The 27,513-nt window shown below is 32.3% G+C and overlaps 1 protein-coding gene across 3 annotated transcripts in view; it reads right to left on the reverse strand.

The window, feature by feature from the left end:
- The window catches only part of SCAF8 (SR-related CTD associated factor 8), a 96,058-nt gene that overhangs the window by 50,596 nt on the left and 17,949 nt on the right, over positions 1-27,513 (reverse strand). For all 3 annotated transcript variants that reach the window (XM_023503298.2, XM_012549425.3, XM_023503299.2), the window contains 2 exons: positions 13,485-13,568; positions 12,104-12,148 (listed from right to left, as the gene is read on the reverse strand). In XM_023503298.2, the coding sequence (XP_023359066.1) occupies positions 12,104-12,148; positions 13,485-13,568 (129 nt within the window). The remainder of the gene's footprint in view (positions 1-12,103; positions 12,149-13,484; positions 13,569-27,513) is intronic.

Raw genomic sequence — 27,513 nt, forward strand, 5'->3', positions numbered from 1 at the left:
CATGTATAGGACTGACTGCTTGCCATCTAGGGGAGGGGGTGGAAGGTGGGAGGGAAAAATCGTAACAGAAGTGAGTGCAAGGGATAATGTAAAAAAAAATTACCCTGGCATGGATTCTGTCAATAAAAAGTTACTATAATTAAAAAAAAAAAAAAAAAAAGTTTTCCTGCTCTTAAGTGAATCTATAGTTCAGAAACAATCTTTCAATATATGCATAAAAATTAACACATTAGAAAATATTTCTTTGCCCAAAAACATTTTCTTACTCTTTGAGCAAGATCAATAGATCTATCTATATCACCTTTAAAAACTATGACATGGTAAAACTTTTTAATCTTTAAAGATTTATTTTATGGAAGTCAGAAAAATCTTATTTACTATCACAATAGAAGTATTAAGTATCAACAAAATACACTAATTTCATCACATTTTAAAATATCTGGGCAATGTGCTAAAATGAATTCTCTGGGGAAAAAAAAAAAAATCACAAAAAATTTCTACAACCTCAAGATCTTCTGGTTCCATTATGAAATAAAGAAAAGCATCTTTCCAAAACTACATTGAGCTCATTCAACTACAAGTGGATTAAATTTATATATAAAATAAATCATAAAATATCAACCTTCTTGTCTTTCTTTAAAAAAAAAAAAATAATAAAATAATATCAATCTTCTTGTCTTTCTTAAAAAAAAAAAAAGCCTTGCAAGACCCAGAAAGGTTAAATGACTTGCCCAGGGTTCAGCATTCTTTCCAATAGTTGCAAGGCACACAATGCTGAGAGGTTTGTGAAGTGTTGTCATATATTTTTTTTTAATTTTCATAACAACCCTCAAGAGAGTAACATTTTATAAAAGATAAAATTGAGGATAAGAAAGAACAAGTGCTTTTCCCATAATCTCATGGCTATTACTTAGCAGAGGTCAAAACCCACTTCTCTCTTAATACCAAATTTATTACTTAAAATTTTACTCTATTAACCTTACTCTTAAGGACCTAAAGATTATCCCTTTCCCAAGTAACTTCTTTCTTATGCAGCAACTTGTCAGATCTCCCATGTATATTCACTCTCAAATAGAAAAGTAGCCTTTTAAAAAGGCTGGGATCAATTAATCAATAAATGTTTTTAAAATTCCTACTAAGTGCCAAGCACCATGTCAAGTTCTGTGAATACAAAGAAGGACAAAAAAGAGTTCTGACATCAAAAAGCTCACAATACAAAAGGGAAACAATACACAAATATGTATAAGCAAGCTATAATACGGAATAAATAGGAAATAATCAACAGGTGAAGGCATACTAGAAATAAGAGGGACTGGGGCAAAAGCTTTCCCTAGATGATAATTTAGCTCAAACCTAAAAAGAAACCAATCAAAATACTTGTTTCTTGATCAAGACAACCAACTGTATGTCACTCAGATTTTATAGTATTTTGCCTTTTACAAAGCTTTCTTCACAGAAACTTACAGAATGAAAGAGTACAATCATCTTCATTTTACGGAAAGTAAATTTTACAGAAGTAAAGCAATTTTCATAAAAATAACAAAATTTACAACCTTAAAAATGAACTAAAGTCATCTGACTCCCCCCCCCCCATTGCTTTCTAATAACCTTTTAGTTTTTTTTTTCATTGACCTACTTTTGCCTTAAATGGATGAACTACATACCAATGAGCAGAATTTATAAAGAAGGAGAATCTAGTTCAAAACAAAGCAGAAACTTCCTGACAAAAGCTCCCCTAAAACTGTAATGGGCTACTGAATGGATGGCAAGATTTTTATGATTTAATTTGCAATTAATTTAATAATTAATTAAGTAATAATACTTCAATACAACACTTTAGACAGAGAGAGGATGATCAACGTTAGGGATATTGTAGGAAAAAGAATGCTTATGGAAGGAAACAGGACAAGTCTGGCACCACAATTCAAATCTAACTCTCAGATTCTATGTTCTTGTGTTAATGAGTGCTCAAAAAGCTACTTTTCTTAACTCTTGTATCTGCTTGTATACTCCCATTACCAGTGTATACCTTTAAAGTATCTTATATGTATCAGGCAGTCAATATATGTTTATTGAAATGAAAGATTATTTTTATTTCTTTCCAGAATTACAATCTTCCACAAAACTGGATAATTCATAAGATTATTGTTGGATATCTAACATATTTTAGTTAATTTATTCCCTTCTAATAGGTGGTTCAATTAGATAACTATATAAAAACAAAGTGATGCTACTGGGTATTTATTATGTGGTACTCCTAGGTAAAAGAATCAAGTTAATTACTCAAGCTTGAGAGCTCTGAGCAGAAGTAGGACTAGATCCAATCAGTCTAGCACCAATAAGACTACCTAAGGAGGGGAGAATTAGGTTGGAAAAAGAACAAATCAGGCTTCCATGCTAATTAGTAATGGGAACAGGACCCTAAATGGTTAATGAACTTCCAGCCTGCATGAACTAGGGAAAAATCAGATTCATCATAACAACAACAACAACAAACACAGAATGCTACAGTTTATATAAGGCAATAGTTCCATTCAATTAAATGTTAATACTGAGCTTTAAAAAAAATTTTTATAGGTATTTCTGGCTAATCTAGGTTAGAAAAATATATGATTATGAAACAGAAATGGTTATATGGTACAATTTCTGTACCTTTAAACAAAATGTATTACATATACTACCTATATGAAAACCTATTAGTATTCAACAATAAACAACGTATTTCTGTTTAAAAACTGTAACAAACACATTAGAATTGCTTTGAGATTTTTATATGATGAAATCTAACAATCTTTTACATGGTCCTTGTGTTATTAAAGGTATTCAATAATTTAGGAAAATTTTATTTTATTTCTAAAAACTATAATATATAACTACTGTAGTTGACATAAAGCATTCTGTTCTTGTAGAGGCAATGAAGTGGAAATTGAGGGAATGTCCATCATGTTGTGAGAACAACTGAACAAACTGCTGTAAATGAATGTATGTTGTAAGAAATGATGAGCTGTAGAGTTCAAAAAACCTGAAAAGATTTAAATAAACTGAAGTGAGCAGAACCAGAAGAGCATTGTACACAGTAACAACATCATTGTGTGATGATAAACTATAACTGACTTTGCTCTTTTCAGCAATACAATGATCCAAGAAAAATACAAAAGACTCAATGGAAAACACTATCCACATCGAAAGAAAGAACTATGAAGTCTGAATGCAGATTGAAGCATACTATTTTCACTTTGTTGTTGTTGTGGTTGCTTTCCCCCTTGGTTCTGTTTCTTCTTTTACAATATGATTAATGTGGAAAGATGTTTAAGTGATTACATGGGTATTAACTTCTGTGAGCTAATCACATCAAAAGTGACTCTACAATAAAACTACAGAGGATTGGTGCATTCTCTCAGTGGAAGGAATACCAACTCTGGTGAAACAAGAATAAGAATTCAAGTCTTGAAAAACCCCACAACATTGACACTTCCTGGAACAGGAACATGCAACAGAAGTGAAGGGAAAACTTCAATTACTCAGGCAACCATTGGAACTCTTCCACTCATAAGCAGAGCAACTAAGAATTTTCTGTCTTGTAACAATAAGAAAAGAATGAGAAGAATCTCTATTATGCATCTAAGGATTTACAACAAGGAAGAACTGGTAACTAATAATTAATCACTATCATCTCTATGTGATAGATGAAAACAAGCCAAGTAATATGGTCTGACATAATCCTAGATTGTGAGAGAGACAATTTTTCGAAACTTCAGAGTAAAGGTGAGTAGAATAGTCAATCCAAACTGGACACTTGAATGAAATTTTGAAGACATAGAGAGAAAAAATGCTAATGCAAAAAAAAAGGAGAAATTCTCTAAAGCAGTGGTTCTCAAAGTTTTTTAAACTGTTAAAATGTATTGCAGGCCCCTCAAAAAGCTTGTTTATGTGGCCTATACCTATTTGCTATATTTGAAATTAAAACATGTTTAATGTTATGAAAATAATTTTGAAACAGAGGATCCCCTAAAAGGGTATTGGGTTACCCAAATAAGTTTCCTGGACCGTATTTTAAGAACTGCAAGAAAAAAAAAAAAGAAAGAGAGAGAGAGAGAGAGAGAGAGAGAGAGAGAGAGAGAGAGAAAGAGAGAAAAGAAAAGAAAAGAAAAGAAAAGAAAAGAAAAGAAAAGAAAAGAAAAGAAAAGAAAAGAAAAGAAAAGAAAAGAAAAGAAAAGAAAAGAAGACTGATATTGATACACAGGGAGCTCAATTACTAAATTTGACTGGGAAAAGGAATCACAAAAGTTGACAGCAAAGGCAAGCAAAGAATAATGTAAAGTAAATTGTATGGAAAATACCAACCACATCCAGAGAAGTAACTATGGAGGCTGAATGTAGATCAAAGCATACTTTTTTTGTTGTTGTTGTTTTTTATTATGGTTTTACTCTTTTAAACAGATTTTTCTTTCACAACATGACTATTATGGAAATATGTTTTAACATGTCATACATGTACAACCTGTATCAGAGTGCTTGCTGCCTTAGGGAGGAGAGAAGAAAAATAAATGTTGAAAAGTCTATATGTAATTGTGGGAAAGAATTAAAATGAAGAATTCAAAGGGTTGAGAGGGGGGAAAAAGTAAATTATAATATGAAAAAATATGAAAGAGTATTATGTGGCCTATGGTGGTGAGAGGAAAAAAAGGATAGGTCAAAAAAAAAAAAAAAAAAAAAAGGCATTTTTATATTGAGGGGAAGAGGATAATCAAAAATGGGAACAGAAGAAAATTTAGAATTCATTCTGTATCTTTTAAAAACAAAATAACTTTGGCATGAATAAGAATGGATAAAAAAAAAAGAGTTGACGCCCAAGTAGAGAGAAAATAAGATAGTGCTAGATAACCTATATGAGTTAAAGACACCAATTCCAGGCAAATTACATATCAAGTACTAAATGGCCTATGTTTTTCCTGAGCCAGGCAGTGATCTGAGAGAAATAATATAGAACGAGAGGGAAAAAACTGTCTCAATTTTCAAAAAAGAAAAAAGAATATACTCTAAAAACCAAGCCAGGGAGTCTTATTTGAATTCCTAGCAAAATTCTACAATGTATCATTAAGGAAATAGTGAATACTTACAAAAGGAAGCAATGATCACAAAGATGTAGCATGGTTTCATCAAGAATAGGTCAAGCCAGATTAACCTCATTTCTTTTTTTTTTTTTTGACAGGGTAATTAAACTATTAACAGGAGAATGAAACATACAGTTGACCTAGATTTTAGTAAAACAATTGTCTTTCACAATTATTTTTGTAGGAAAGGTGGTCTACACAATTTTATATATGATTAAGATAAATTTAGAACTGGCTGAACCATGGAGTGCCCCATTGATCTGTACTTGACCCTGTGTACTATTTAACATTTTTTCCAAGGATATGGATACAGGCGTGAGGTTCCTCTTATCAACTTTTCAGATGAGAGAAGAGATAGGTAATCTAGTGGATGAATTAATTAAGATCCAGAAAGATTTGGACAGGCTAGAACATTGACTCAAACTTTTTTAGGCTTAATTTCATACTGATAAATATAATATAAAATTTACATTTGGATTTAAAATAACAATATCAAAGATAAGATGGAAGAATCTTGGGCTAGACAACAGTTGATTTGAAAAAGATGAAGATTTGAGTGGAATACTATATTTCAATAAGTCAACGGTATTATATGGAAGTCAAAAATAAAGAAAAGGTGATCTCAGGCTAAATTGAGAGAAGTATAACTCCAGTACTATAAGAGATTGTCTTTCTAAACTTTTATTCTGGTCAGATCACATCTGGAGAATTGAGTATAATTCTGAGCACATTTTTGCGACAATACTAATTAGAGTATTCAGAAGAAAGCAACAAGGACGAAAAAGGGCCTCAAGATCATAATACATGAGTATCAATTCAAGGAGTTCAACATGTTAAATCTAGAGAAAATTTAACAATATGCTGGATATCTTAAAGTAGATTGGTCATCATGTGAAATGGAGATTAAATTTATTCTCGTGGATTTTAAGACAGAATTTGGGGAACAAAAAGAGCAAAATTCATTAAGAGACTACATGGTATCAGGCTTGGTATAGGGAAAAATTTCCTAACATTTAAGAGATTTACAACAAAAGTCAGATGGGAACTGCCCTGAGATGATAGTGACTCCCTACGACTCAGCCCCTTACACCATCTTCACACAAAGGTTAGATGACCACTTATCAAGTATGCTGTAAAGGAGATTTTTTTTTATTCAAATATTAACATTCTGAGGCAAATCCTTTCCAATTCTGAGATTCTGTGACCAAGTAATATTAAACTCACTAAAAAATGCCAAGATGTATTATTAAAGTAACAGTCCTGGGTTACAATTAAAAGAAACTTCACCCTGGAAAACTTAATGGTATTATTATTTGATTTTTAGACTAGCGAACACTTTTAATGTCTTGTCTAAACCTTGTATCTCTCCAATATCTAGCCCAAAGCTCTATACACAGCACACATATAGTTTGCTGAACTGAAAGAAATGAGCCAAAAATAGGAAAAAAATATTTGAATTTGGCACATGACAAAAAAAATCATCTTGACAACAATGATTTATAAGATTAAATGTGATTTAAATAATTTTTTAAAAATACACATATGTGTATGTATATTATCTATGTATATTTATACATATATGCATACACACATGTAGAACAGACAATTATGAAAAATGGTTTTAAATGTAGTTTTTAAAATATGTTTAGAATTAAAATTAATATTATATGAACTTATAACATTTTGGATTTGAAAAATTTTATCAATCATAAATTTGGTGAATTTTTTTTTATCACTCAAGACAACTATCAATATACATATTTCAGCATGCAAACATTTATAACATTTTACGAATGGGGCATTTTATACTTGAAAGTCACTGGTCTAAATTAGTGTTGAAAAAATATTCAACAATCCCCTACTCCTCCAATCTCTTTTCTTTCTAAAATGAAGTTAGGATAAATTACCCACTGAAATGAGCCTCAAAGTCAGAAAGACCAAGGTTGAAATACAGCCTCAGACAAGTATTTAGTAATTGTGTGACCCTGAGCAAATCATTTAATCTTTGCCTGTCTCAATCTCCTCAACTGTAAAATGGGAATAATGCTGCTACCTTCCTCTTGGAGCTGTTGTGAGGATTAAATGAGATAATATTTGTGAAGCACTTAAGTATAGAGCCTAGCACAGGGTAGGGCTTAATAAATACTTATTTTCTTCCTCCCAATTTTAACATAAAGGAACCAGGCACAAAAAGCTTCAAATTACTTGACCAAAGTCTCAGAACTAGTTATCTCTTCCATATCGAGAGGTCAGAGACACCTTGCCCCAATCTGGAAAATCTTCTTAATTTTTGGCCCTCCCTTAGTGCCAGAGAAGTCTGTTATTATGGCATTAAAAAATAAAATATGTTGATATACAACACTACACATGTATTTTCTGCATTTCTAAGTTTCTAAACATTTTCTGTGCTATCTGCTGACTTTCGCCTGTCATCTGTGGCTTCCATAAATCCCCCCCCCCCCCAAATTCCCTTGTAATTCCTTATGTACAAGGATTACTTGTCATTACTATTGATTACTATCAAATATCTTTTGCATCATAACTTACACTATGTCCAAAACCAAGTCTGTTCCACCTGAAGGGCCACAATGGGAATCAGCCAAATCTTTAATATCATAGCCTAAATCACAACTTGATTCACATATGGCAGCACTTGAGCATCAGGTTATAGAAGTAAATATTAAATCTAGAAAATGACTATAAAGGACCTAAAGCTAAAAGACATTAGTTAGAAATATTGTACTTACTTTTCCTGTCAAAATATCATCACAAGAAGTGACCCAAAGCACAGAACTCAGACCTCTAACAACCTGGATACTGTTATCTTTGTGCCCAGACTATTAGCATTTCTGAAACCTTGCAATGGAATCATTTCCAATTCTATTCCTCCCAATTTGCTTTCCTTGGAAGACAAATGTGGTAAGTCCATCATAAGCAGCAAACTGTTATATTTGGCTGGTGGATCAAATAAAATGACAACAGAAAAGAATTCCCATGAAATCACACTATGTTGAACTCCATTCACAGAAGCCTTCAACTTTAAAAAACATTTGATAAAAGGTGAAAATACAGATACAAATATCTGTATCCTTGATACAAATATACTTTATCAATGATCAGTGTTTACTACTACTATAAGCATGTGTGTTTGTGTGCATGTGTGTGTAAAATAGATATGTAACAGCCTTAGTAAATCTGAAAAATGTTAGCAAAAATAAAATGCATAATTCTTTCTTATAATTATCTAGAAAATTGTAGTAGTTGACTATTTCTAGCATTTCAAGGTTTGCAAAGTATTTTACACACATTATTTAAATAAGTATGTTATCTCTATTTTAATGAAGATTAAGAAACAGACTCAAAAGAACTAAAATAAAAATCACCAATTAACAAGCAGTTTTAAAGCATCTACTATATCCCAGGTATTGGGAACATAAAGTCAAAGACAAAATGAAGAATCCTTCAGTTTACATTTCACTGTTGTAAAGCTAAATGTATGCATGTATGTATGCATACCCAAACATATATCCATACAAAGCACACCAAAGTTAAAGGGTAATGATCTCCCTAGCAGTCAGGAAAATCATAAAAATCATATAAAAGAGATGATACTTGAACTGAGTTTTAATGGAAAAAAAGGAACTCTTAAAAGGTAAAGTTGAAGTGCATCAGATAAAAGGTCAAGCACAAGCAACAGTAAGTAGAGCATTTTGGCTAAAATAATATAGTTTGAAAAGAGCAGTATGTCATAAGCCTAGAAATGTAAACTAGAGATAGATCATGAAGGGTGTTAAATGACAGAGAAATTTATATTTCATCCTAGAAGTACAGGAGTTTTTTTGAGCAGGGAAGCTGACATGATCAGATCTGTGCTTTAGGATGTCACTTTGGTAACTAAAGTAAGAGAGACTAAAAAGGGGAAAAACTTGAGGCAGAGAAATCAATTAGAAAGTTACTATAATAGCCTAGGCCAAAGTTTCTTAAGGGGTGGAGCTCAAAAAAATTGCTAACAATAAAAGGTTTCTCAATACAATAATCAAAAATTAATCCAAAATCAAACGTGTGAAAAAATCAGGGTGTTTTTGGCAGTACTTGCCCATGTTGCATCATGTTACTTCACTGCAGCCTTGGTTCTGAATATGAAATGCATGCACACACAAATGCTGCCAGAAACACATCAGCTCAGATTTGAGATGGAACTGCATAGACATTTTTCAGGTAAAAGGAATTGCAAATGGAAAGAGTTTAAAAAGCCCTGGTCTAGGTAATAAGGGATGAAGGCATGAATTAGGATAATTGCAATACAAACGGAAAGAAACAATTTTTTGTCGTTTGTTATCAAAAAGGATTAAAATAACATCACTATGTTAAGAGACAAGTTACCGTGTGTGCAACTGTGTGTGATAATTCCAACACAAGCTTGGAATGCTCTGTCACAGGACACAAATAATCCACATGAACATTTATTTGGGGTGGGCTCTCTTAACTGTACATTTCACGTTTCTTTTGGGCTAATTCAATTCTGCTTTGCTCATAGAACATAGCACCTTCTCTGATAAGGGCACACCATGTGATGATGATGGCAGTGTCTCACATATACAATCGATTCTAAAGTTCTTAAGAGATACCTTGAGCATGTTCTCAATGGTCATTTACTACCAAAGACTTATGCACCTCATGACCTTATCACCACACTGTAATACGTTTAACTAAATGGAAAAAACTTCTTGGATGCAACCTCATAGCAAACACTGGCATTTAATAGACTGTGATTGTAAGAAGAGACAGACAGGATGTAAGCGTGACTAAGGCAATGTATGGTACAGAGTGCTGGACTGATCACAAACTTATCCTCTCCAAGCAAAACAGCAACACCATTGAGATAAAACTGACAAGAACTGAAAACTGAATGGATGGATTTGTGGGGGGTAGGGTGATGGACAGTAAGAGTTTAGGAAGATTGTGAAGTCAGAAACCCAGGCAATTAGAAGAATGGTAATGACCTCAAGAAAAATAATGAAAATTACATGCAACCTTCACCCCATTCTTCTATCCCACCTTTTCCAAAAGATCATCCCCATATTCCTTAGTATTTAATCTCTCACTATGTGCTAGCTACTTCTAAGCTGCCTACAAATGCCCTTTCTTCCCCATTCCTTAAAAACCTCTTAACTAGTCCAATCATCCCTAGTAGGTAGCTACTGTCCTATATCTCTTTGTTTTCATATTTAAATTCCTTAAGAGAAAGCCAAATAGAAATAATGCTTCCATTTTTTCCCCTTATTCTCTTCTAAAACCTCTGCAATGTGATTTCTGACTTCATCTTCCAACTAAAACTGTGTTCTCCAAAATTACTAATGATATCTTAATTACCAAAGCGAATAACCCATTCTCAATGCTCATTCTTGAACCTTCTGAAACCTTGGTGTACAGCCTCTGTTTCCTGGAGACTTTCTTCTGTCTGAATTTTTATGATGCTGGCCTCTCATTTCTCCTCCCTATCTCTTTCACAGTCTCCTTTGCTGGAACTACATCAAGGGTCTGCCCTAGGATCTCTTCTCTTTTCTCTATACTAGCAGAAACCCACCCTCCTGACTCATTACCAACTTCCCAATATCTCAAAACTGCATATTCTAGTTACTGCAAATGCAGTATGTCCAAAAGAGAACTTATTACCTTTCCCCCAAATCCTCCTCTCCATATAACTCTTATTACTGTGGAAATGACAATACCCTTTCCCTGTCATCCAACTTCAATGCTATTCTCAATCCTTCACTCATTTCTGTCAAATTTATTTGCCAAATCTTATTGTTTTAATATTTATAACATCTCTCAATATTGTCTCCTCTTACACCCACAGGCTCCGTTTTTGTACAGAGGGTTTTATCAGTTCTTGCCTAGATTAGTTCAAATTGGCCTCTCTGCTTCATCTTTTCCCACTTCTGTCCATACTTTACTCAGTTGTCAAATTCATCTTCTTGAGGCAGCTAAGTGGCGCAGTGGACAGAGCACCAGTCCTGAAGTCAGGAGGACCAGAGTTCAAATCTGCTCTCAGAAACTTAATACCTCCTAGCTATGTGACCCTGTGCAAGTCACTTAACACTAATTGCCTCAGCAAATTTTTTTTAAAAGCATCTTCTTTAAGCAGATGTCTGACCATGTTACCCTACTCTCTCCTTAATAAAATCCAGGGGCTCTCTATTAGCTCCAGGACCAAATATAAAATCCTCTGCTTGGCTCTTACAACCTGGCCTCTTCCTACCTTTTCAGTATTCTTACACTTAACTATCTTCCACCTACTCTAAAATCCAGCTATATTATATTAACCTTATTATTATTCTTTGTACACAGCACTCTATATTCTAAATCTGTGTACCCTTTACATCATCTCTTATGTTTGGAATGCTCTCTCTTTACCTCTTGCCCTCTAGTTTCAAAGGCTTTCTTCAAAAATTGGCCCAAGTCTCATCTTGTCCAAGAGGCTTTTCCCAATCTCCCTCATCCTATTTTCTTGATACTGTCTTCCCTTTTAGATCATCTCCCATTTATTGTATGTGTGTTGCTGTGTGTCTATCTCCCCCTTAGAATGTAAGGACTTTATGCATTTCTTTGTATGCCAAGAACTTAGCACAGTACTTCATACATGATAAGTCCTTAATAAATGATTGTTGACTAACTATCTGACTGAGGGACAGGGATAAGTTTGGGAGGAAAGTTGATGAGTTCTATTTTAGATATGATGAATAACTTACTTGTGGTCAATCAAATAATTAACATAAGAGGCAGCATTCAAACTCAAGATTTCCTTTTACCAAGTTCAATGCCCTTCTATTACATTAAGTTATTTAATGAAAACATTTCACTTCTCCCTTTTAAACACTACTTGGATATTAAATTGTTACATATATTTTATTACTCCTTTTTATTTAAAAAAATTACATAGCTAGTATCAATATTTATCTTATTTACATAATACATCAAATACTCACCTTTTGAATGAATTTCTCAACACTCTGTACCACGTGTTTATAGAACTAAAGCAAAAAAAAAAAATTTGTAAGACATAATTTTTGAAGTACAAATACTTTGTATGTATATATGGATGCATATATATGTTGTTTTAAACATATAAACATACATATACACACACAATCAAGTGTCTTGCATTAAAATAATTAAATTTACCTAGTCATGAAAAAAATAAATAATTTTTTTTTTTTTTAATGTAGGATGATTGAGGGAATGGAGTGGACAGATCAAATCTCCTTAAATAAAAATTTCCATATAAAGTATACATAATAACTAGAACCACAAATCTTCTGAAACAAAAAGCATTTGGTCCAAATCCCTCATTTTACAAGAGGAAAAACTGTGATTTAAAAGAATTAAAATACAATAAAAATACACTTAACACTAAAACTATGTAAAATATGTTTGATAAACCCAAAATCGTTTCTAGATTCCTTCCAGAGTAGAGTTTCTTCAGTGACCATTACATTTTAAATACTGGACATAAAGTCTCTCATGTTATCCCACTGTACTATGACAAATCTAATGTTGCTTTTCTGGGAGTTGGGGGAGAGAGGAGAGGAAAGAAAAATATTGATTGATAGGAGCTTGTCTTGCCAACATAAAAGCTCAATGAAAAAATTAAAATAAAAATTATTTGAGCTTTTTGAAAACCTGAGATAAATGGGAGCTTCTTATATATAGTGTTTCAAAAGTCTTAGTGCTATTTTAAGGAGGGGGTGGGGGTGGGTAGGTTTTGGTGGATAAAGGGAAAGAGCTTAGACCTGCATAAAGACTTTTGGGACACTTTGTGTCTAAGAACATGTAAACTATAAGAATATGTAAACTATCTTAAAACAATGTGAAAATCCATAATCAATCTTACTGAATTATATATAGTTATGTTCTGTTCACCCAATTCCAACTATCCTCAACTACCCACTTAGAACTTTTCTTTATCTGTTTAGCAAAATTTTGCTGTGCCAGAGGTGTATTTTTTTAAAAGCAAGTTTAGCAATCATGGTGGTCTACATATAAAGCTATACCTTTCCCCAAATCTGGCCAGTATCAAGTCTGAGAGCAATCTAAAATCACTATCATTTTTTTTTTTTTTTAGTCAATACTTAAGATTTTTTTTTTCCCTTTCAAAGAGATCATAGAGGAATATCGTCTACATTCAGGCCAATAAGGCACCATCTCCAAGAAGCCTATACTAATAATTTCTAAGATATCATAAAAACTCAGTGGGAAATATCTCTATGAAATAAACATGCAGGGAACCAAAAAAACTCTCAATTTTAGAGGCTATTCTTTTCTTTTGAAAACACAATAATAGTTCAAGAAAAATCACTTTTTTCTCACCTTAATAGCTTTGATGGCTGCCTTAGTAATCTGTGTCATTTTAGCCTTGGAAATAGGTGGTTTGTAGTCATTCAGGGAATAGAGCTAAAGAAAAAGAACATGTTTTTAAATACAACTCAAGACTAATCCTGTAAAAGTGATAAAATTTATGAAAATACCGGACAACTTTTTCCTGACAATACCCTTTATTTAAATTACAATGTTGCTTTTGTTAAGATAAATTCCTCATCTCAAACATAAGGGTTCCTTTTTTATGCAGTATTAAATTTTCTAAGACCTAATTTATGTTTTTTTTAAAAAAGATTTGACCAAAAATGTGTAAAGATGAAGTCTAATAATTCTGAGCTTTTTTAAAACATTCAAAATTTACTTACTGATTTCCCCATGTAGAATATTTCCTTTGTTTTATACTGAAAAATATGGTCACAAAATTTGATCAAACCACAATTTTCATCAAAGTCCTTCTAAATATATATTAACATTGAATTGTTGAAAGACTACATGTTTTGGGTTTTACCAGATGCATTTTCCTCTTCCACTCACTAAGTCAACTTCTTGGCTATCCAACAAGGGTCAACCACAATGACAACAAAGTAGCATAGTTGTTAGAAACTGGATCCTCAACTCAAGTTGTCTGCAGTTAGGGTTTCAGATACTACTATTTGATTCTAGCTCTGGCTTTAAATATAAGTAAGATCTTTCTCAAATGATCAGGCCTTTCCCAAAAGTCACTGAAAAGAAAAGGCAAGTTACAATCTAAAGAAGATGGGGATCTAATATCAATTTTTTTTTTCTTTTTAAGTGTTGATTCTGCTAGAGAATGTTTAAAGTTCTATGGAAAAGGCATGGGTTTTATGATTCCAAGTGGAAAAAATGAGAGGATAGGTTGATTTTTAAATATGTGTTTTGTTTATATGTTTGGCTGTATCATTGCTGTCATGTAAGAAATAAAATTTGTTTTTATTAAAAGAAGAAAAAAAAGTCACTGGTTTAAAATCAGTCAGTTTTATGTACCTACCACCTAGTCTCTCCTTGGCCTACTTGGGTCTGTGATTCCTCTCCTCCTTGCATCTGACCCTCGTAGTCTGTGTGAGTCTTCAGACTTTGAGCATGGAATCTTTATCCCTTCAGTCTAATATTCAAGACATTAATTTGACCTCTCTATTTAGAACTATTCATTCTGACCTCTACTGATCTAAAGACTTGGAACTGATCTCGTACTTGAATTGTTCTCTAAGACTCTAACTTAAGAACTTAAGAGACGTTCAGATCTATTCCTTATACGACAAATGAGAAAACTTAGGTCCAAAGGAATTCAGTGTTTTGTCTAATATTACACAGGTAGCATTTGTTTAAACAATGTTTTGATTCCAAAAATAATAAAGATCCAATAATCATCTGCTCCTCCCAGAAATCCTTGACTAGATTCTGGTTATATAAATTTAGACTTCTAGTACTCAACATACCATGCTCTGTTACTAACTAACCTCCTGTTTGTGCCTCCGGACTTATCAAAGTCTCCCCAACAGATGGATTTCTGATCACTGACCACCTAATGAGGTCATATGATATAGCAAATAGTGCAAAGAGCTAAAGTACTGTAATTGAGGAGTCGTGTTGCTTTTGGTCCTGTCAATCTCTCTGTGCCTCAATAAAGAATAAAAGGGATTCTAAGATATATTCTGTATATTCTCAAATTCTTTACAAAATAAGAATAATTTTTGTTTTCTTGCTGGGATTTTAACAAGAGAAAGAGTCTACAGGTTCTTTCTCATTTTGTCTCTATATCTATCACATTTATAACAATCAATCTTACAGATTTACCTAATCCTTTCCCCATATACGTATCTGAAGTCTTAATTTGCAGGAGCCTAGATCATAAAACATTTAATGAATACTTTAGATTTTCCATCTGTTTGTTTTCCAATAAAATGAAAAAACATATTTTATTCTCATTTTCCTTGAAAAACAAAAATCAGCAAATAAGAGCTCTTTATCACAATCAGGACGTAATAAAGTGTCATGACTAGTAATTTAAAATTTTTATAGACACAAAAAGAGGTATTTAACTAAAACTACTTGAGTAATTTTGTTCAACAAATTCCTTTTATGTGTCAATGACTCCAAGTTATCTAATTTCCTAATGTTTATGATGGAAACCAAAACAGTTAAGACTTCCCCAAACTTTGATTTTCATTTTCTTTCTATTTGTGTGCCCTTCATGAAAAGCTATCAACTATAAATAAATAAAAATAAAATTTGAAAGCTAATAGTTTATCTAAATGTTTGTCATTCAGAACAGCCATAAAAAGGATGATACACTATCAACAAGCCCCACCTTTTCTTCATTTGCATGAATGAATATAGAGCCAGTATAAAGTCTTAATTTGCAGGCACCTAGATCATAAAATATTTAATATTTAATTAATATTTTGGACTTTCCATTTGTTTCCCAATAAAATGAAAAAACTAAATCTTTTTATTTTGCCCTATATAACTGGAACCATTTTGCCACTTTACAAAACTCCTATTATTTGTCTTCCATCTAAATTTGAAAAGTTTGATCAAAAACAAACAAAAAAATACTGCATTTTGTACATTTTTAAGCTTTGTACAATATAGAGTTCTAAATTTTACCACAAATGATTTCATAGATTTAACAAATAATATTGTTAAATCCATTAAAGAATACATAAAAAACAAACTGGAAGAGAGAAAAGAATTAAAAAAAGATCTTCTTTCATGATTTGTACAAATAAACCTAACACTTTCTCTCAAAATAGATTTGACAAATTAATATCTTTCATATGAAAATTCAAAATAAAAAAGAACTAAAAGAAAATGCCTTTCTGTTAATAGTTGATAAGATTTTTCAGAAATTAACAGTCTCATATAAAATACTCTAAATTTAACAAGTTAGTAGAAAAGACAAGCAAACCAATAGTGTGAATTCTTCTATTTCAGAGCTTGAGAGACCTTACCTTCTTTGGCAAATGGACATACCTTTGGGCATCCTAGAGCCAAGTCTCTTTCTCAATATATTATTGAATAATTAACCAGGTATTGAAAACCAAACAAATCACTTAGACCCTTTAGGGCTCAGGTTCTCAATCTCATTTTTTTTCTTGTTTGTTATTGTTTCAGTCATTTCTTACTTTTATTTGGAGTTTTCTAAGCAAATTAAGGGGACTGGTTTGCCACTTGCTTCTCCAACTCATTTTGCAAATGAGAACTGAAACAAACAGGATTAAAGTGACTTGCCCACTTAAATAGTGACTCCCTGAGACCAAATTTGAATTCTTCCTGAATCCAGCCCCAGTACTCTATCATTGTGCCACCTAGCTGCTCCAATCTCTCATTATTAAAGCTTTTTAAAAAATTGAGATGCAGCATCTATTTCAATTAGTAGAAAATAGCTTCTTGACAGAAGGAACAGCCTCATTTTTCTATTTGTATCCTCTCAGTGCCAACTACTACACATTAGATATTTAATAAATTGTTATCATAAACATGAAAATCATGGTTAATTATGTGGTAATGAAGCAACCAGACTATCAATTTTTTTTTAAGGGAAGAGAAATCTGGAATTAATAGATGATCATGATGATAAAGTTTTTTTTTTCTTTTAATTTTTTTTTTTTATTTAATAGCCTTTTATTTACAGGATATATGCATGGGTAACTTTACAGTATTAACAATTGCCAAACCTCTTGTTCCAATTTTTTACCTCTTACCCCCATGATGATAAAGTTTTAAAAACACTTAACCATATCACTCTAAAAAAAAAAGTTGAATATCATAGATCTTGATTTGTATAAAAACTTATGACTTCATACAAATTTAAAAAAGAAAACTTGAGAAGTCACTTTGAAGGATGTGAAGTGTTTTAGTATAATGATTTAAGTCCAGAATAATGCAATTTCTGAGGCATTAAAATTCATAGAAATTCAAATGCCTATTTGCTCATCATCTCCATTATTCAAAACATACTAAAAACCCAACACAACATTGAATTAAATTCAAACTGTACAACATACAAAGAGAAATTAATTGTCCACAAAGTCAACAATGTGGGATAAATATCTACATGAATTTTTTAAGACCATCTTTTTAAAACCATTATTAGTACAGCACTTTGTTATATAAAATGTTAAAATCCTAGAAGAGAAATAAGCACAAATATATAAAACCATCATTTCAATATTCACAAATGGATGTAAAATTCAATATGGCTTTAGGGAAGTATAAGAGAGAAAAAGATAGTAAAACCCAATTTTATAGTGTCACCTCCATCTTGTGAATTATTAAAATGGCCTGAAAAACATTCTCAAATCTAAGCTATCAAAGGAAACTACCTCAATTTGTTCATCTGTAAAATATGATATAAATTTCAGCTTATATTGTATTAGAGAGGGAAACATACATGACATTGAGGGAGAGTTAGAAAAAGAGATTATGTGGGGAAATGTTATCAGAAAAGGAGAACAGGACTAGATCATAAAAGGCCTAAGAGGCTAAGCAATAGAACTTAGATTTTGTTCAGTAAGAAATGGGGAGCCAATGTAGATTTTAGAAATATTAATCTGGATGTCTGCTGCAGAAAATTATTTGCAAAAACCTACTTGTCCAATTATTTCAATCAATAATACCACTATGTATATAAATCAATCTCAAAAGAATTTTATAAAGATGAATAAATACGGACCTTAAGTTAATAGAAAGCTAGGCAAGGAGAGGGCTTCCCGCTTGGGAGAAAAGGAAAGATTTACAGTATTAAATGAAATGAAGTCTTCCATGAGGTAGTGATGAGAAGGCATTGTAGGTTCAAGGGAGAACTACAACAAATGCATGGAAACTAAAGATGGAATACCAAGCCTTAGACAAAAAAAAAAAAAAAGCCCATTTGGGCTGAACTGCAGAAAATGGAAAGGGAAGTTATGTACAGTGAAACTAGAAAAGTTGCATAAGGCTTTAAAAGCTAACTTAAAATTTTTAATTTTAATGTAAAGGCAATGGAAGTCATCAGAATTTATTGAGTAAGGGAGTGACAGTACCAGTGCTTCAGGCAATTAAGACTATAAACTGCCTGAACTTCAGAATTTACTTCACCAATAAAAACACAAGTCAACCCAACTTTCACCAATTCCACCCCTCAAATCTCAAGGTGATCTAAAGAACAATGGAGAGTGGAGACATATTAAGTACAAGTTAAACTGCATCATATTCCAAATAATAATTTATATTCAAATAGTGGTAATCCAAGAATTACTATAAATTGTCCCACAGTTCCTGCCTTCAAAAAGTTTTTGATTTAAGGAATACAAAATACAAAAGGAAGCAGGATGGTAAAGGTTAGATAGTGTCCGACTCATGCAAATGAGAAGGAAATGAAGAGATTGGTTGGGCTGGGTGCCTTCTTCAAATGGAAGTTTTGGAAGTTCTTTCCATTCAAAGGGCATATGACCCATATATAGGAAATTTCTGAGGCACAATGGTCATAATGTTACAGAATGAGAAGGCATGAATGAGTTACTATGAGGAGCAATAGAGAACTACTCAAATAATAAGATTACATATTCTCAAAACACTGATGCAGTAACATAATATGCCTGACTGGAACAGGGCGACAAGACAGATGAATATTGAAATGTGTCATATAGAACCTGAACTAGCAGGTTGGCACTGAGACTGTAAGGAAAGGAAAAATGTAAGAAATATCAAAAAGGAAAAATCAATAAAATGTGGCATTAAGTAGATATGTAATGATATGACAAAAAGGAAGAAAAATAAGAGGACATTAAGAAAGTATCTAGATGTCCAAAGATGCAAGAATGTATTATATAAACATAATTGAATATTATTGAACCCTAAGAAATTACAAGTATGAAGAATTCCAGGAAACATCTATGATTTTTATAGTTGAAAAAATTCACGTCCTCTTCGGTGCAAATTTGGGGGACACTGAGTGTGGAATACTGCATATATCAAGCCTCAATTTAAATTCCTTCTTTTGCAGACCTTTCTTAAGTCTCTACTCTCACCCCCGACCCCCAACTAGGGCTTTCTCTCAAGACTACATTCCACTTAGACTACATACATATTATATGTATAGTTATTGGCATATTATCTCTTCTATTAGAATATAAGCTCTTGTGATTTCAGCGAGGCCTGGCAAGACTTACATAAATTGATGTTAAGTGAGTAGAACCAAGAGCACACAGCAACAAGATTATGTGATGATCAACTGTGATAGACGTGGCTCTTTTTCTGCAATGAAGTGATTCAGGCAAATTCCAATGGACTTGGGTTGAAGAGAGCCATCTATGCCCAGAGAGAGGACTGTGAGAGGACTGAGTGTGGATCACAACACAATATTTTCACTTTTTCTGTTGTTATTTGCTTGCATTTTGTTCTTTCTCCATTTTTTTCCTTTTTGATCTGATTTTTCTTGTGCAGCATGATAAATGTGGAAATATGTGCAGAAGAATTGTACTTGTTTAACATACTGGATAACTGCTATTTGGGGAGAGAATAAAAGGGAGAAAAAAATTTGGAACACAAAGTTTCAGAAAGATGAATGTTGAAAACTATGCATGTTTTTTTAATTTTAAAAAAAAAAGTGTTCTGGAGGGTAGTGCCTGTTTTTGCTTTTCTTTATACACCCCTACATTTACTTTCCAATATATGGCACATTTGTTGTTATTCAGTTAGATTCCATTCTGCATGACCCTGCTTGGGGTTCTCTTGGCAAATATACTAGAATGGTTTGCCATTTCCTTCTCCAGTGAATTAGCTAAACAGAGGTTAATTGAAAAACCTCAAAGTTACAAAGCTAGTAAGTGTTGAAACTAGATCTGAGCTCATCTTTGATCCCAGTTCCAGCAATCTATCTACTGAGCCATCTAGTTACATATATGTGTTTCTTGACTGAATGATGGTTACATGTGGCTCATAAGTTTGTTGGTTTTGGTTAACCATTTCTTTTTTTTTTTTTAAATAAAAACTTACTGGCAATAACTTATTCATAAATAAATGTTATATAAAAACAAAAAAGCACACATAGAGAGAATACACATAAAGAAGAAAAAGAGCACCTAACTGTCCCTGACGAACTCAAGCCCCCAACTAAGAATTACATTATAAATTAACCATATTCATTCCAAGATACCATTAAAGAGTTCGTTTGATGTGACTCTTGGGCCACTGACACTAATCTTTGAAAAATTTCCCCCCCAAAAAACCAGAAAATTTGAGCATAAGTGTTTAAGGAGAGAGGGGGAAAAAAAAGCAGTCTACAAATTATTCACCAGAGCTTAGACTCCAACAACATTCTAGGATGTATTATTAAAAGTTCACCTTTTGTCAAAGAAAGTAGTGAACACATAAAGATAACACAGCTTTCTAACACAGGCCATGTCACGCTAAGCTCACTTCCTTTGATGAAAGTACTACCATACTGGTAAACCAGGAAAATACTATAGCTATTACTAATTTTGGCAAAGAACTTGAAAAAGTTCCTCATGTCTTTCTTATGAGTAAGACAGAGCAGAGAAAGCTAAGACAACATTGACAGTTGAGTGGATTCAAAATGGCAAGACACCAAAAGAAGATAAGATCAATATAACTTTCCAGATTTTTGCTATTTAACATTACTTATCAATGACATGGATAAAATAGATATTTATAGATAACACGGCTTACTAATAGCGCCTTAAAAGGCTATTAGGTTGAAATAAATCTCTTAAGATGAAATTTAATGCAGCTTAATGTACAAGTTATAACAGGTTCAAACTTCAATTTCAGGGGGTACATAAGGTGAAAAAATCTTGGCTAGAGAGCAGTTAGTCAAACACCCACACCTATACAGTTGGTCAGTCTAGAAGTTTATTTTTATTGATGTATTTCTTATAAAAAATTTTTTTGTAATTCATATTTTTTGAGGGAAAACAAATACAAATTAAAGAGGACTACAAATTATTTGTCTACAGACCAATTAAAAATCCCTGACAGAGATTTGAGAAAAGGACCCTAGAGTAATTACTAGTTAAAAAAATGTTGCAGTGAATCTTTAAATCTTTCTGAAACATTTCTGAATCAGAAAAGCTAGCTCTCCCTGTCAGCAATTAGACACAAATCTACTGCACCAAAATATCAGTGTCAAAGGACCTCTAGAGGGCAATCAAATACAATAGCAATTGAAATAAGCAAAATAAAAAGCCAAAACAAAAACACCCCCCAACACACATAACCTATAAACATTTAGATTTATCAATCAAAAATCTGTTTCAAAAAATATATTTTTGTTTTGTATAACTTCACATGTATTTTATTAATGGGGGCTGGAAGTGAGGACAAGGGAAAAAATCTAGAACTCAAAAGTTATAGAAACATGCAAAATTTGTTTTAAATGTAACTGGGAAAAAATATTAAACAAATAAATTTAAATCAGGAATATATTTTATATTGGCAACAAAGAGTAGCAGAGAATTAACCTTGAAATCAGAAAGATCTAGGCATAAGTTCCATTTATAATTTTCTATCTTTGTGACCTGTGGCAAGCAAATCATTTTTTAGCAATCCAAGTTACCACAAAAACTGTAGTTGGCAGAGCAGTTGCTGATCTACTTTGATAAAGTATCTTTATTGGATATTCTCTATATCAACAAAATCACAAATTAAATTGTTTTAAAAATACAACTGAGACTAAGTAATGTTCCAGTTACTTAAAATTCCCAAGTCTGAATTTCAAACTTAGTTTCCCTTAATAGGACTATAAACCAAATGAACTTTTAATAATGTTCTCTCAACCTAAATATTCAGCATTTCCCAAAAATTAAGAACCAGAAATTTAAAGGGATTGATACAGTTTTAGAGAAAAATAAAACCCACTAAATATAATGAACTAAGAGAAAAACACTATGCTACATTAAAATATTAATAATTTCATAACCATAGCCAGAAAGAACTTCAGAAGCCATTTAGTCCACCTCATTCATTTTGTAAATGAGAACTTGAGATCCAGAAAGGTTAAAGATCTTATCCAGGGGCACCAAGGTAGATGGAATTCAAACCCAGATTTTCTGACTCCAAATCAACTCTTTCCACACTACATATTCCATTGATCAAAAGAGATTATCAGTAACACTACTAATTGTGATAAATAGAGCTATACTTTTAGCTTTCACAAACTCTATTTGATTCATAAATTTTACTTACATTTGAACAGAAATTCCAATCATTTTAACTAAGATTCTATTATATAGAGAGCAATAATATTAAATAAGGGAAGCATAAATAAAGGAATCTACTGTCTAATTGGGGAGATGTACCTAATATGTGGAAACCATGTGGAAACCATTTGGAATACTATATGATAGATGCTGTGGAGAATATAAATAAATAAGACACGAAGCTTCCACCAAGGGACTAAGAACACAGTGTGAGGTAAGACATAATACAAATAAATATATTACAAAGTGAAACATGAAAAAACAATCTGAGGGAAAATGTGATATGGTAATTCAGACAGATGAACAATTACTTCTTTTAACTTAATTGGCTTCATGCAGTAAATGACACTCTGAACCTTCTCAAAGAAGAGACGGAATGATAAGAGTTATTAGCATGAAGAAAAAGTACAGAATCAGGAAATGTAAGAAACAACTTTTTGGGTATAATTGCAGATTGCTTTCCAGAACAGCTGTACCAATTTATGGGTTCACCAATAACGCATCAGCATGCCTGTTTTCCCAAAGTCCTTTCAACATTTTCCTTTTTTGCCAGCTGTGCCAAAAGGAAGGGCAAGATGGAATTTCAAAATGGCTTTCAATGGCATTTCTTTAACTAATAATGATTTGGAAAATTTCCTTTCATATTAGCCATTGTGAACAAGTTATCACAATATCATGAGATGTGACAATCAGGCTTATTATTAGAGAAGTGAAAATGCTTATGGAATTCAGAGAACGTACAGTTCTTGCAGAAGCTTGCATATTTATGACACTACAATAAAAAGAGGGGAAGAAAACAGGAAAGGACCTGGCAAGGGAGGGGACAGGTGCAGTAAAGATGGGGAAAAGAGGCAAAACTACTCTCAAAAAAGAGAAGAAAGGTGATGGCAAGTTATGTTCTTTTCCCTTGGGAATTGCTACACTATGAAAATAGGAGGATCCATTTATCTGTAAAGGGCCCTAGTTGCACAAGCATTATCCCAGCTTGGCACAGACTGGCTAGAGCCTGTCTTGCCTCCCAAGGACTCAGAGGGAATTCAGTTTGGGGTACTAACAGCAAATTATGTCAATTTGGAGGGCTGAGGTGGGACTTTTATCTTTGACACATTCAGGGTCTCCTTCATGCCTTGTGTTGGGTTCAGTGTTTCTGGAAAATATGGCAACTCAAAAAGACAGGTCCTTCAATAGTCCTGAACATTAAATTTTAGTCTAAATTCTAAGAACTGTCAGTTCATAAATAAAACAAATATCAATTGGGAAACGGTTCTTTTTCTTATAAAAATGAATTAATTCCTTAAAAATCTTAGAAATGAGATCTCAGAAAACCTATATAATACACCCAACTATACTACTATGAGGGCTATACCAGAATAAAGAAAAGAGCAAATTGATGTACAATTGATGTACATTGATGTACAAAAATACTTTGTGGTGACAAAAAAAATTTGAAAACAAAGAGGATGTCTAACAACTGAAGAAAACTCAGTAACTTGTGTTTATTTTAATATTTGTTATGGAGTCCTATTGTGCTATTAAGAAATAAGGAAATAGATGATTTTTTTTTAGACATATAAACTAATTGGCACAGTAGATATAACAACAGCCCTCGAGTCAGGAGTTCAAATCTGCCCTCCGACACCTGAAACTTACTGTGTGACCCAGAGCAAATCACTTTATCCCAACTATCTTTCTCAAAAAAAAAAAAAAAAAGACATAAACTGACAGAGTACAAAGTATGCAGAAATAGAATAGCCATTTATATACTATAACATCCATATAAGAATGAACAATTTTGAAGATTTTTATAAAAAGATAAAAAAGATGAAATAAATAGGAAAACCAGGAAAACAATTTACACAATACTGTAAAAACAAACTTGAAAGTTAAGAACTATGATCAATACAATGACCATGCTAGATTCCAGAAGATCTGTGATGAAAATACTATCCAATTGCGTGACAAGATGGAATTAGGGAATACACACATACACACACACACACACACACACATACACATATGTATGTATATATGTATACACAATTACATATACATATATACCCATACATATTTGTGTGTATGCATATATTTTCTATAAAGACACTGAGGAAATGTTTTATATATACAAACACTGAGTTATATACTACAAGAAATTTTTCAATGGCACTTTAACAGAGAAAATATATTTCTATTTTTTTATAGAGGTAAGGGGATGCTACAGATTTGAACTGTTCTACAAATTTTCAGATAAAGTAATTATTATTTTGTTTTATTTTATTACAAGAAACCTATCACAAAGTCTGAATAATCTGTAAAAGTTTGTAATATAAATTTTTTTTTAAAAAAATCAATGTTTAAAAAAAGAATAAAAATACAAAGAGCGAAAACTTACATGGACATATGCAAAGTGAAGTAAACAAAACCAAAATGTATAATTATTATACAAAATTATTGCTGTCAAATTATGATGACAGTTTTACTCCAAATAAGGAATATAAAAAAAGTGATTCCCTCATCTTCATTGAAGAGATGGGAAACTATGTGTATGAAACATTGAAAACAATTTTAAACATGGCTAACATGATGGTAGAGAGGAAAGAGAAAAACAATATATTGGAAAATAAAGGTAATGTAAAAAAAAAAGATATCAATAAAATGATTTAAAATGTTAAGAAAATTCATAAAGCAAACAGATTATTTTGTTGTTGCTAAGTCATTTTAGACATGACTGACTTACACAACTCTATTTGAGACTTTCTTGGCAAAGATTTTGGAGTGGCTTGCCACTCAGATCATTTTACAGTTTTATAGAAAACTGAGGTAAAGACGGTTAAGTGACTTGCCCATAATACAGACTGCTAATCTGTATTCACTGTCCAACTAGATGCCCTGAGATTCTTTATAAACTTATGTATTTGTGATGCTACTCTAGATAAATCTTTGAAAGTAACATGCAAAAAGTATATTATATATAAATTTATATAAAGTTCAGAGAATTAAGGTCAAGGTTAAGAGAAAAACAATTGAGGAACAAAAAAAAATCTAATTTAATTGGAGAAGTGAGTGTTTTAACAGGAAAATAGTAAAAGAGAAGGATACAAATGTAAATTAAGGACAAATTTTGAGAGGTAAAATCATTTAAATTTTATTTAGGCAATGGGGAAAAAGTTTTGAATAGGAGGATGAAATCATTCAAGCTGTGCTATAGAAAAAATTGGATAACATGAGTAGCCCAGATCAGGAGCCAGATTAGTTATGAGAAAGAATAATCTAGGTGAGAGGTTAATAATAAGGGCCTAAAGTAGGGAAGTATCAAAAGCAAGGACAGGATACAAACAAAAGAAATGATATGCAATAGGATGCAGCAATTAAACATCTAGGACAAAGAGCTAAAAATAGTACAAATCTTTTAAAGTGATAGGGATATAATATTGTCATTGACTAAAAAAAAGTCAGAGAAAAATAGATTTTGAGATTAAAATGAGATATCATATGGTAAAAGAACAATGAACTTGGAACTATACAACCTGATATCCCAATACTAAAGCTACCATGCAGTATACAGGGTGTCCCAAAAGTCTTGCTGCAGTTTTAAGTTTTAATAACTTATTCATATATACTTTAACATATTTAATATGTATTGGACTACCTGCCATCTAGAGGAGGGGATGGAGGGAAGGAGGGGAAAAGTTGCAACAGAAGGTTTTGCAAAGGTCAATATTGAAAAATTACTCATGCATATGTTTAGTTAAAAAAAAAGTTATAATAAAAAAATTAAAAATTAAAAAAATTTATGCATACCCTAATTCCTTATGCTGTTTGCATTAAGAATTTTGGAACACCCATATGAGGTTTGTATTTTAACTTGAGTCAATCAATAAAGGCTATTAGGGAAGAAGAGCAAAAAAATAAATCCAAAGAAGAGATGGAGAAAGAAGGATACAACAAAATCTCTACAGAAGGCAATATGCACTCAAGCACAGTGGAAAGGTATGAGGTGTTTCAAGTGAAATAATCTTTAGGTCATAGCAGAAGGAAGGAAAAAAATAATGAACATCCTCCTAACATCCAGTTTATACAAGGCTTTGGTCACTCCTTTTTACAGGTTGAAACAACCAGGTAATCCTATATAAAAGGCCAATTTGGGGCTTAGGATAAACTCAAAGAGTTTTATAGTGAGAGGGGTCATCTATAAGGCAAATTTTAGTTTCCTATGGCTGAAGTCAGAGGTAGGAAGCTTCCAGAGATTAGTTAGGATGCTAAACATTAACAGATTTCAATTATTTTAGATGCATGAAACAAAATAACTAATGAAGTAAACTTTCAGATGAGCAGATAGAATCTAAGATATAAGCAGAAGAGTTGGTTAGCTTTGGAGGAGAAAAAAAAAAAATGAACAAGGTGGGGAAACCAGCAAGGAGAAAAGTGTGTGTGTCTAAAAGAATCAAAGCAACCCACGAAAATCAAGAATTTGAAATACCATAGTGTGGATTACCCAACCTAAATTTTAAAGCCACCTCTACCAGAGACTTTCCTACACAGGTCTGACCATGTCAGGTTTCCCTCTTCTACATGAATTCCAAAGGCTCTCTGTAACTCCAAAATCAAATATAAAATCCTACTTGGCATTTAAAGTTCTTCACAACGTGGCCCCCTTATAATATTTCCAATATTTTTTTACTTTATTATTCTCCACTATATACTCAACATTCAACTATTATGGCTTGACTTCCTTCAAGACTCAACACAAATCCAAACTCCTGGAGAAGGCCCATTCTCAGTACCTATTTTTCCTTACCATC

This window comes from Sarcophilus harrisii, chromosome 4 (genome assembly GCF_902635505.1).
Source record: "Sarcophilus harrisii chromosome 4, mSarHar1.11, whole genome shotgun sequence".
NCBI lineage: Eukaryota > Metazoa > Chordata > Mammalia > Dasyuromorphia > Dasyuridae > Sarcophilus > Sarcophilus harrisii.